At 43.0% G+C, this 13,430-nt stretch overlaps 1 protein-coding gene across 1 annotated transcript in view; it reads right to left on the reverse strand.

The window, feature by feature from the left end:
- Positions 1–12,582, reverse strand: part of kirrel3a (kirre like nephrin family adhesion molecule 3a) — a gene marked incomplete at its 3' end in the record, with an annotated part of 202,352 nt that extends 189,770 nt beyond the window's left edge. Inside the window, exon 1 of the mRNA XM_080013364.1 lies at positions 12,186–12,582. Coding sequence (XP_079869490.1) covers positions 12,186–12,228 — 43 coding nt within the window. The 5' untranslated portion in view covers positions 12,229–12,582. The remainder of the gene's footprint in view (positions 1–12,185) is intronic.
- Positions 12,583–13,430: the final 848 nt, after the last annotated feature.

Genomic DNA, 13,430 nt, shown 5'->3' on the forward strand with positions numbered 1-13,430 from the left:
AAGCAATTTTTCCCATAAAAAATATGAAATCATGAAGGGTGAAAATAAACAAAATACACAGCACAAACACAGTAAATATGAAAAAAATATTGATAAGCCACGAACTACGTGCACACACGATGTAGGTCGCCCGCTGACTGACTGCTGACTGACTGCTGACTGACCTCTGACTGACCGCTGACTGACTGCTGACTGGCCGCCGACGCGCCAACTGCAAATTTCCACGGTAATATCTTGGAGCAGTCGGCAAGTCGATACAAATTTTCGCGACTATCGCTACTCGTATCTTGGATTAGTCATAAGTAGATGCAGTCGTAAGTCAAGGTACCACTGTATATACTGTATTATATATATATATATATATATATATATATATATATATATATATATATATATATATATATATACACACTGGGAGTATACACTAGGAGTTTATTGAATGTGACTGGGTTGTGTGTCTCTGACTTTGCTTAGTTGTGTATGTTAAATTGTATAGCACTGCTAGTTATGGGGCTGGTTGCGATATCTGGTCCTTTGTATGGTTCTGCTGGCAGCAGTCCTTACAAATTATAAATTGTCAGACCAAGACTCTGACTGGCACCCCGGCGTAACCACCAGGGACCGCTACAGTACTCAAAACAAAAGAAAAGGAACATGGACCAGCTCTGGTGCTTGGCATTTTGCCGCTCTAGTCAAACAGAGCAGCACATTGCAGGCGCGCCAAGGACACGTTCCCCATAAACAACACATATCTTGCCCAGACAATCCGCTACCTCAATACGCATTTACGTAAAAAAAAAAAACCCAAAAAAACACACACACCTGATAAAAAGGGCACTATGTTGTCCATGGGGCATCAAGGGGCAAAGAGGCAAGTGCTCGGACACCCCCCGCCCCCCTGCAGGTACCTGCTGCTCAATATGCAAATCTTGTGATAATAATATAGCAATTTATAATATTTGACATTTCACTGCATACAGCATATTTATGGAAATATGTATATGTACAGTATGTGACGAATAAAATCTTGAATCTTGCATCTTGAATCGAATATAATCTCACAGAGAATTATTTCGATTTATTTTGTTTCCTTAGTGTCTTACTTGTATGGAAAATGAAAAAAGTAAACCTAACTAAGAGAATTGGAGTGAAGCTTTTTTTATTTCTCTGGTGCAGGCGAGTTGGTTCCAGTAACTGTGTTTTTATTTTAGACCTATCAATTTTCATTTGTTTCCTACATGTATGAAACAACATTTTTAAACACAACTGAGTAAAGGGACTGTCCTGTTCCGTTCTTTAAAAAAAAAAAAACTATGGAAATCAATTTAAAAACGGGATGTTTTTGTGTCAATACTTTACTTGTAAATAATAAATCCTGCACTTCTGGAATGGGGCGACCGCATTTGCCCCAGTAAATTACATTCTATGCACAAAGTGTAATTATTCTTCTGAATATGTCGGAACAACTATCAAGGAGACTGAACATTTATTTTTGTTAAAATGTATTTCAACCAGCCATATACAGTAGGTTTTAAGGTTAATTTTGACAGGGCGCAGCTCCCGAATTGTTGACTAGCCAATTAAACATTGCTACCCTCGCTAGTCGGCACCAGAAATACAAGTCAGTTAAACTTATTAGGCCCTATTAGGGATGTTAACAATGAATCGAGGAACACAGTAGACAGGACCGGGATAACGGCACTTTCTGACAGCACGGGGGGAGGAAAAAAGAAACCTGGATCGAGGGAGAGGTATGACGGCAAAATGAAACAAGCGATATGTTGCTATGGTTATGACACCAAAAAAATATATTACACTCAAATATTTTGTGTCTGTTTATATGCCAGAATTTTTGTGATGTTTGGTTATTTAGCCTCTCGTTGTCCATATCTGCACAAGACTTTATCTGCTACGTAACATCCGACTTATTCCATCACGGAGGATGGCAAAAAGTTTCAACACTTACTCGCGCAAAGACAGGTCATATATATTCTTGCACGAGCTAACCAGCTCAACGAGTCTTCTCCATTTTTCAAATTAAATTAAATTAAATGAGAAGAAAACACTTCTCCTGCCCCATCACAAAATATCGGAGGTGCGAGACGTTGCATCGGTCCCCACGCGCTATGCTGCCAACCCCTGGTGATGTCATTAGTTTTTAAAATAATAATAATAATAATAATAATATTAATATTAATAGCTTTAGTTATATAGCACCTTTAAAAACAGGGTTTACAAAGTGCTATTACAGAGAAAGAAAAGAGTGTTACAATCTTGAAATGAAAACACAAAGGAACACAATAAACAGTAAATAAACTCAACTAAACTCAACTAAATTGTAAAAGCGATAAAAAGACAAAAAAAAAAGGAGATACAAAATGATAATAAGAAATATAAATAAAAGGAATAAATATAAATAAAAAAGTAAAAAATAAAATAGATAAAGAAAGGGTGCGACATCACATAAAAGCAGATCTATAAAAATGGGTTTTGAGAAGTGATTTAAAAGAAGTCACTGATTCTGCCAGGCGTATCTCCTCAAGCAGGTCGTTCCAAAGTCGAGAGGCCCTGACAGAAAGACGGTCACCTTTAGATTTAGGTCCAGACTTTTTAAGGCTGCGTACTGGCTCATATGGGGTCAACATATCTGTTTTGTAGCTTGGAGTCAGACCCAGACGTGCTTTAAAAGTGATCAGTAAAATCTTAAATTCGATTCAGAACCGAACAGGGAGCCAATGGAGAGAAGCCAGGATTGGGGTGATGCGATGTTGTCTTTGGGAGCCGGTAAGAAGCCGAGCTGCTGCATTCTGAGCTAGTTAGAGGCGAGAGAGAGACTTGTTATCAATTAATCTATGATTGTTTGTTAAGGTTAACAACTATCGATTTAGGAAATTCCTTTAAATTTGCATCGCTAGGCCCTATTATTATTTTATTAATGTACACATTTAGATTACATATTGACATCATTTGCACTGAAATGTGACACACAGAAGATCGTTTTCCCTGTGTCGGTGTCCCCCCATGAGGGGCCCCTCATCGGACACATTTCCCAGGGGCCGCAGACTCCATTACTCGCTGGCCCCTCGGGGCTCAGGCGCACCAGCGGCCCACCTCCACCAGATCCATTGGGGAGGTGGAGGTTGAGCTTGTACGATATACCCGAAACATAGTGAACTACACCTCGGCAGCAGCATTTAAATGATGATGATTCATGCGCGCATGATTTAGTTTTTGAAGAATGTGATTAACGGTTTCGAATGGCTCTCATAATATACACATTTTTAAAATATACATCATATATTTTCGGACTTTTAGACAATTCGAAGCTTAAACTTTCGTTTAAACGTCAGGGAAATTAGTCATTAGGAACATCCCTACCCCCGAATGGCTACCAACCAATAAAAAACGGTCAACTAAGACTACAGTCTTAGTCGACTATTTTTTGGCAGCCCTACATCATAGCATAGATTACATAAATGCAACCTAAGGACATGATCGTATGAACGAAACTGCAAAATTAGACAAGTCTTGCCTCCCTTAATTAGTCTAGAATCACTTTCCAGACAAAGACAGCACGTGCCGGAGTCCCCCAACATCTTTTTTCAACATTGGAAGTTATCAAACGCTGTTCTTTTCAGCTTGGTGTTGGAGTAGTATGACAGAGGAAATGGGGTATAGTGACAGTTTGCAAATAACCGATTGGTAGATCGCTACGTTAATCACTCTTTTGCAAAAGGTGAATGGACTTTATAGGCGAATCGGGCGACTGCAACATCTATGGTGAATGCATAAGACATTCGCCATATATGTTGCAGTCGCATATGGCACATATAACAGAAAGACTCTATGTAGTCCTGGGGTAAATGTGTTGCATGATAGGGGTTGTGGGTAGGAGAGCGGTGATGCTTACTCTGTGGCTGCTGGATGTGGCCTACTGCACACAAGGGGGCCAGTGGCATGATGAAGGGCCGTTTAGGGCCTGGGCACTGGGCCAAGGAGGAAGGACTGGCTGAGAGGTCTACGAGGGATTTCGCTATACTGTCATTTGTGAATTAAGTATAGAGACTGTGACTGGTTGAAATATCCAGGGGCCCGCCACTGGTTTTACGACTGAGACATAACAAGTTATGTTAATAACTATTATACTAGGGATAATAATTATCGTTTTAACCATTAACCGACAAAGAATTAATGAGTTATGAGTTAAACAGTTAAAAAATATATAATTGAAAATAAAAATAAAAAAGTTTGTTGCATGGTAAAAGAAAAATAGGCTATACAATATATTTCTTAAATAGAAATCATGGGTGCACCACGTGCAACCAGGGCTATGACTTTTGCCCTAATATTTCAATCTTGTCAGTTAATTGTCGGTTAACAAAGATCAGCTATCAGTCAGAAAAGGAATTCTAAATTAGCATCCCTAAAAGAGACCTGGAACTGCTCCCTAAAAACAAAACAAAATCTACTGAAACCCTGAAACAATGAAAATCCACCATATTTCAGTGCTGAACCTGGACCGGTGCTGATTTTTGCGATGAGAACAACCATTATTGTAGCTGTTTTTCTTTGAAACGTTGTATCTCAAGCATGTATAAGGCACTGGTTTCCAATGTGGCGGGATGATTGGATGTTGCAGCCATCAATCCATCTTATTTACTGGAGTCCCGGCCACCACTCAGCTTTGAAGAGGCAAATAATGTCCAAAGCCACTCAAGAATTTGAAGCTGAAAAAAAAACAACAACTTCACAAGCTAAAACTTTGTCTTCAGAGAGGGACTATTAGGAAAAGGCCTTTGCTGAACGCAGCTTTCCAGATTCTGCCGAGGTTCAAGTGGACGGGCTCAAAGGGAAGCGCACAGAGAGCATTTATTATGAGCTCCCAAGGCGACGGCTTGTTTTCTCCATCAAAAACATGATGGCATCGAACCCCCCCCCCCCCCACCACCCGTTTACACCGCTTGGCAAAATAATGAGGGAAGATTAAACATTTTGTCTGTATGTGTGTGTGTGTGTGTGTGTGTGTGTGTGTGTGTGTGTGTGTGTGTGTGTGTGTGTGTGTGTGTGTGTGTGTGTGTGTGTGTGTGTGTGTGTGTGTGTGTGTGTGTATGTGTGCTGGAATGCCGTAGATCGCGGGATAATGGATCGTAAAGATGAAGCAGAGTCTTAATGACAACAACTGATGCCCAGTGCCATCTAGACGTCCGGTGAGTCGAGAGGCAGACGCCGGAGCATGGGAACAATGAAAGCCTCTTAAGAAATAAATAAATAAATAAACAAAAAACAAGTGGTGCTCCGAGAGGCTTGAGGTGCGCTCTTTCCTGTGTTCAGCGACACTCGGCACCGAGCGGTGAAGGTAGCGGAGATGGGGGCCGCATTGTAATGCCACAGGAAGCATGTCATTATCTGGAGGTGAGGTGCTCGGTTCTCCCTCCGCCTGCCACCCCCTTTCACCCACCCACCCACCTCCTCCCTCCCGCAGCACTTGTGTAAAAGTTAAAAGGCTGATTTACATTTATATTGCGAAAGCAAGGCGTGCTGCTGTAATTGGTGCTGTGGAGCCCGATCCGCATGCCCACACACGCGCACGCGTGGACATTTGTGAGCACCCGTCCGCGCATACGACATGTACTTATATAACATACACACACTGTTTGTGTCCAATTTGACACAAACAGAACACACACACACACACACAAAGGGAACCACGCAAGTGTTTGATTTGGTTTGAAGGCCATGGTTCTGCCACAAATGAGATGTTTATTCAGAAATTAAATAAATAAATACGGCGCGCGCATTCCCCCCCCAACTCCAGCGCACACACAACTCAACGGTTTTGTCAATGACATCTGCAGTTTGTTGTCTCCACACAGGTGCCACAACAATGGAACAATGTGTGCAACATCTCAGAGACAGACAGCAAAGATTCATGGCTGCAGTAATACAGAGGGGAAAACCATATTTATGTTTCTACAATCCACACAGACACACACACACACACACACACACACACACACACACACGCGCACACACACACACACACACACACACACGCACACACACATACAACTCCATCACTGCTCCTTTGGCTGGCTAGCTACAGCTTTAAATGATGAAATGATTGTGGGAGACAGAGGAAAGATTTATATATCCCCAAAAAAAACATTCTGCAATCACCCATGAGTGGCACGTATACACAGAACCGAAGCAGCACACACACGCGCACGCACGCACGCACGCACACACACACACACACACACAATGTCACTGAACCCCAAACACACAAGCAAGGTGGCCCTATTTCCAGATTCCTACTGGATTGGCAGACCTCAGCCTGTATTTCAGCTTAAGGGTCTGCATATGTTGGCTGAGCTAGGCACTAATCATTATTACTTCCTCATTAGCTGACCCCCAAACAAGACAAACAAGCTCGATTGTTATTGTAACCCTCACTTCCGAGTCAATCCTCCTCTCCCCCTGCACCCTCCCTCTTTCAGCCCGTGCAGTAGCAAACGACACCCAACAGAGATCCATAGGCCCCGTCGATGCACAACGGTTTCCCCGGTTGATCATGGGTGATTAGAGGCAGGACCGTGTCTGCGTCTCATCCTCCTGGACCCCCATGCTGGGGGGGGGTTGCCGTTTCATGGCTCCATCCAAGCCTGATGTCTAGTGGTGGGAGGACTTTCCTGTGCATTAAGTTGTTGGGAGGCCATTAATCCATAAGTAACATGGTGGAGAAGCAAGCTACTCGGCCGCAGGTTAAAAGATCCACTCACATCCCTGACATAGCAGGAAAGTTTCCAACCCCCCGCACGCCACCGTCTAAATGTTCACTTTCCTGTCCATTTGCAGCGACGAATATAGTTGGGTGTGCAAAATATATTCGGGAGAGCTCAATGCATGCTGGGTAAAAACTTGATGTTGCTAGGGGGAGTGTTTCGCACAGGGGTTTACGCAATGGGCTGAAACATCTCCCCTACCACCCATGTAGGCGACAGGAACTTTCTGACTGACTGAAACCAATTTCAGACTGACATTTATAGGAATGGTGCAGTACCAGGGGAGCAAACTTTGGAGTATGACGTTTCCACTATCATGTTACTGTGTCATTACTAAAGCAACGACTTTAAAATAACCTAATGACTCCCAATGGCTTTGATTTATATATATATATATATATATATATATATATATATATATATTTATTGATTTATTTTTTTATTTTTTTATTCTTATTTTTTTAATAACCTGATATGGTCAAGTAAGCACCCCACGATTTTCAATTGACATCTTCGGTAACCCAAACCTGGAAACGAGCAGAAATCAAGCAAAGGTTACCAGGAAACTTAGTCCTGGGGTGGAGTGAGGAGAAGGTGGAGGGTTGGGGGTTGTCTTTAAAGACGGATGAGGCATAAACAACACAATTCCGCTCCACTGGGAAAGTCAATATGGCTCCCCGGCGTTTAAAGGATGGGGGTGATGCGCCGGCCATGCCCCAGAACAGAGTGGTTGTCTCAGCCCACCTTGGAGCGAGAAGATGGTTTCAAGCGGCGGCGTGTTCAATCGAGTGGCAGTGGCTTCATTCTTAAGTCACTACTGTGGTACCTGGTACGACTCTCTATAGTCAGCTGACGATGAGTGGTTGAGACACACAGTCCTGGTACTTCGAGGCCACATGGAAACGACATTTTAATGGACCTGCGTTGTGGGCCAGAACATGAAAAAAATGGCAATAACGGCAGTATTTTACACCACTGCTCTCAGTGTGAAATATGATGCCTGGTGTCCCTATTTAAAAAAAATGGCAGTGATTTACGCAATGATGAACACACTGTAGAGGCTAGAAGCATTGTGCATAAAAAATGCTTGGACATCTAAGGTATTGTTAATGAAATGGAAAGGACTAATTTTGTAGGCTGAATATGTCGGATTTCAATCTTTAACTAAAATCGATTAAAATAAAAAACTATTGAATATAAAAGCTTGCAATTTAGCAACCAAATTCAGTACAGAAGAAATGTATAAGTCGCTATGGTGACTAATAACAAAAGGCAATGCCCAGTCCTCCACACTTTAATAATTGGATTCAACACTAATATCTTTGTACTCGGTTAATATTTCTTTAAAATGAATTGATCCAAAAAGAAAACCATTAAACTCAAATATTCTAGTGTTACCTGTAGCACTAGAACAAAAAGCAAGGAAAGTCACTACTAGTCAAATGTATAAATAATGACTTATTTTTTTTGTCCTTCCACAATATTTTGTGTGGGACTGATTCATGAAAAGTGCTCTTACCAGAGCGTGAAAGCCCGGTTTGGGCTGTTCGGTTTCAATGGTTTGGTTTTTAAATGGCCCATTTTGTGGATGAGCAAGCTCAGTGTTCTGTCTTTCCCTCTGACCAAACACCAATGACTCGTAAGATGTTTCACTTCGATCTTCATTCGGCTCATTGACTTAAAGTGAAATTAATCAAGATTTTGGATGGAAGCACTCTGTGCTATGCAAAGCAACTGTGGATTAATGGCTTGACGAGAAGTGTCAGCCTGCCATGGCCGTGAGGTCGGTTAATATCTGAACTTTATTGACAAAAGTCAGTCAGTATCTTTGCTCCTCCATTGATTCTTGGCCGCCCACCTTACAAGATATTGTTGAAACACCTAAGCCATAATTGATGGAACAAGGGGCAAAAAAAAGTCAGGGAAGTGCGCCAGCAGCAATGTTTGCTCGAAGAACATGCTGTTAGAAAAATCCATTTACTAATTGATAGAGTATCAATTTTCGTGCAACTAGAACAGTGAACCTGGAACCTGGGGTGCAAGACCCCCCTAGAGGGTCGCCAAGCCTTGGGCGATTTGAGGCGAATGTATGTGAATCATGAAATATTGGTTAAAAAACAAACTCTAACAAAATCCATGACTACATGTTCTTATATATTGCATGCCTGAAATGATTGCGGTACCTACCATGAAAATAGAACCAATTTAGACAATATCGACAGTCGACCCCTAAAAAATACAGGCATCTTTTAAATAGGGCGGTCTCAAGAAGTTCAAGAAGAAACAAGACTATCTGGCCCATCCCCGACCATCAGTCCTTGATCATTTCCTGTTAAATACCTTTGCAAAATCCATTTAGATGCAAAGTACGAATCCGTCCCACCTTCGGCCTTTCTGACTGTGCTGCGGACATTCACACCCGGCATTCGCAAGTCTACGCTGAAACTTGTCTCCATCACTTCATCCCTCTCTCATTGTCTCTCTTTCTCATTGTTTTCCCTCAATCTTTACATCGGTCTCATTCGCCTCTGTCCTCCAAACTTTTTCTTTGCCTTTCATCCAGCGACAGCCTGGGAGACATGCAAAGCGGTGGCTGGAGGAGAAGCTGAACTGCAACCAGAAGGCGTGTCAGTGGGCGGAATTTCTCTGTGCCCACATTCCTACTCCCAGAACGTTCCCACCTGCATTTAATTGAATGTCCTGTACCTATCGATCGAGGCCTGTCACAGATGTTAGGCATGCCATGTGTGTACAGCGGCAGCTTTTACCAGAAACGCAAACGAGTGCTGAGCCATGGCACAGCGTTAAAGGGTTATTAAATAGGAGGGGGGTCACTTTGACTTCGTCGTGTCACCTGTCACCTGTGTCACCTGTCACCTGTGCCACCTTCACCAAGACCGAAAATGACCCAGGCTGAAGGGGCTTGCTCTGGCACTCCACTACCCTTTCACTCTCTGGCAAAAAGCCTTTTTTCTCATTTTAGTTTTTTGCTCACCAGAGAGAGGGCCATAAAGCACTGGTTCTGGAAATGAAGTAGTCATTTGGAAACTGTAGCAACTGCACTCTCTCAGACTTACAATTTACAGAACGCGGCTGTGGTGGTAGTGGTGGTGGGGGTGGTGGTGATGGCTGGGGAGGGAGGGAGGGGTCTGGGAAGGGGGCTGCGCTACTGCTTTCCCTCCAACACCGGCATGCACACTCGTACGCTCATAAAAGCAGGCAATAAAGCTGCTATCCTCTTGAGAGTTGATGTACGGGGCCTGAAAGGGAGCTGCTGAGAGCCATATTAAAGGCTTTATTACCGGTGTCAGATTCAAATTAGTGGTGGTGCGCCACAGCACACTGTCTGTACGAGTGTGTCCGCGCAGCATTACCAGACAGGGTTTTTCTGCTGGAGTCACACGCGGCTGATTTCTAATGTCCAACCTCAACATTAACTCCAGCAATAACGTTTGGAGGACATCCATTTAGGAGCGAGACAGCCGGGTGAATATGCGAGTTAGGACAACAAGACAAGAGGCTGCCACAACAGGTGAATTAGGCGGAAACTGTGGGGGTTGCTGGGAGTGTGTGTGCGTGCGTGCGTGCGTACATGCGTGCGTGCGTGCGTGCGTGTGCGTGTTTGTGTGTGTGTTAGAGGAGAGCCGCAAGCCACTTGATTAAAAAAACACCATAACAACGTTTCAAAAGTTGCCCTGTTATTTGGCTTGGGTTCTTCCTCTCAAACTTGGAATCTTCCATGCAAACACACACACACACATTTTTGCTGTTAGAGTCCTGGCAGTTGCAGTATTCTAGCATCACTGATTCCGCTATATTTCAAGGCAAGACAACCAATCCGAAACAGCTGCATGAGTAACTTGACCTGCTGTAACGTCTGATTTGGGATCAGCTTGTACAGACTTTATTTCATTTTTTTATCCACATGTGACCTTTTACGGAAAAGGTAACAAATGGATAAACAATTTTTATCCGAGTTGGTTATTTTTCCCCTATGCCATATTTTAATGCTGGATATCTTCTCCAGTGAAATTCCACACAAATCAAGTCAAGTCTTGATTGGAAAAATAAAATAACCAGCAGGCTAAAAAATCCTAATAAATGTCATCCTCTTGGGCTTGGACTTGGTATGAAAAGTCATTAGATGAACTGAAGTTTAAAAAAAAAATCTTCAGGATTCCCTGTATTGTTTTCCCTGTCACAATCAGCCCCTCTCAATTCTCACTTCATTTCCCTATTTTATTTGGCACAGAACTACTTTGATAGCAAGACCCAGAAACATAAAAAATGGCTTAGATAACACAAATTTGTTGGAATGCTGATGCAAGCCCATATATTTGAACCGATCGCATAAATACGGACTGTTTTAAAAGGGGCCAACCAGAATCTGTCCGTCAAACCTGAATAATAACACACACAAGGTATTAGGGCTGGGCGATGTGGACTAAATCAAACATAACAATATTTTTATGACATATACCTTGATAGATGGATTTGATTAAAACAGCTAGGAGAGTCCGTGAAGTTCAGAGAACTGCATTACTTTACTGTAATGCAGCTTTAAACATAACATTTGACAATGATGATGATACAATCCCAGAAGATATCTGGTCACGTAACGCAATATGGACATCATAACAATATGATTGTTGATATATCATATCAATTTATCACCCGGACCTACAAGGTGCATCATCATCATGTGATTTCTGCAAGTGGGGGGCTACAAAAAAAAAAAAACACCGTGAAACGTGGATCTGCTGTCATTCTAAGATTGTGTGCACGAATCCCACCTCAGCTTCCATAAAACTTCCATAAAGAGACAAAACCTGGAAATGAGATGAGTAGCGGGTGAGCAATAAACCAATTCCCCTGTGCATTTACCCCTTCCCCGTTGATATGATAACTTCTTATGGTTATCACAGCTGACATGCGCTGGCCCAGACCTGCCCGACCACAGTCCCGACGCAGCCCGGGTCAGCAGCGCAGCCCCTGGGGAAGGACCTGACGTGTCAGCCCAGGAGATGGAGGAAGATGAGGATGAGGAGGATGAGGAGGAGGAGGATGAGGATGAGGAGGAGGATGAGGAGGAGGATGAAGAGGAGGAGGAGGATTAGGAGGAAGAAGATGAGGAGGATGAGAAGGATGAGGATGCGGAGGAGGATGAGGAGAAGGAGGAGGATAAGGGGGAGGAGGAGGATGAGGAGGGGGAGGAAGACACTGGCAGTGCTACGGGGTGACACTGACGTAGCTTTTGCAGATATTACATCACTGTGGTTAAGGGAATCAATGGATGGATGGATGGACGGACGGACGGATGGATGGAGGAGGGATTTGGGAAGCCTCCACACAGGCACCGTCCAAAGTTAGACACCACACCACAACATGCACTTGTTCACTCACCAGTTCCGACGAACCAGGAGAAAAGCAGCAGCCAGGACTTCATTTTACTTTCTTTCTTTCCTTCTTTCTTTGCTTCTTTGCTTCTTTGTTTTTTTTGTTTGTTTGTTTGTTTGTTTGTTTGTTTGTGTGTTTGTTTGTTTGTTTGTTTGTTTGTTTGTTTGTGTGTAGTCGCGGGAAATATACTCGCTTGGCACAGGTTTAAAAAGAAAAGAAAGGGGAAACGGGAGGACCGCGGAGAGCGCTCTATCTCTCCCTCTTCTCCTCTTCTTCGCCTCCTGCTAGACAGGTCTTGTAGTTTTTACTCCCATGCTTTCTCTCCGTTCCCCCCGCTGCGTCCACTCTCTCGGTAGCTGCATCAGTCTGGTAGCGCGACTGCTGTGGCTCCCACGATGATGGCTCTATCCGCTCTGTCTTTCTCTCTCTCTCTCTCTTTCTCTTTCTCTTTCTCTCTCTCTCGCTACCTCTCTACCTCCCTCTCTGGCTCTCCTCCTCCTCCTCCTCCTCCTCCTCCTCCTCCTCCTCCTCCTCCTCCTCCTCCTCTCTCACTCCCGGTACAGTCACGGTGAAAGTGCTTCAGTTGTTGGCTCCTCCCCCTTTCTCGCTCCTCATGCTCATTCGCTCATTCGTGCTCATATATATATATATACATATATATATACATATATATATAATTCTTTGAATATATTCTATATATTTCTTTTTTACATTATACATTTATTCATTGTTGCTCTTGGTCCAACGCGACTTACGCGAGAGGCTAGAAACAACCGACCACTGGAGCGACCTGGAACTTAAGTGCATGAGCTCCTGTTTCCAAATTCAACCGGACACAAATGTGAGATAGCTGCAGGGAATCAGGATATAATAGCGTCGTTAGTCATTTTCGTAACGTTAGTGCAATGTGATAACTGCCCACTTTGTTGGTGCACTATGTAAAAAACAAAAAAAAAACAAATGAAACATAATATCAACATCATCAATATCATCATCAGTTTCTGTGTTGTTAGTGCATCATGTCAGTACATCTTAAAACTAGTCGACATCATCATGTCAATACAACAACTTAGAACTAGTCAATATCATCGACTCAAATGTTCTGAGTGCATCATCTCAAAACAACAACTTAAAACTGGTCAACCTCAACAGAAAGAAGAATAGTTAGTCAGAGCTATGATAGGATCAGCTATTCAGGTGTTCCTGAAAGAACAGGGTCTTCAGGTGTTTCTTGTGAGTGTCCCTGCAGAA

This window comes from Zeus faber (assembly GCF_960531495.2).
Source record: "Zeus faber genome assembly, chromosome: 14".
NCBI lineage: Eukaryota > Metazoa > Chordata > Actinopteri > Zeiformes > Zeidae > Zeus > Zeus faber.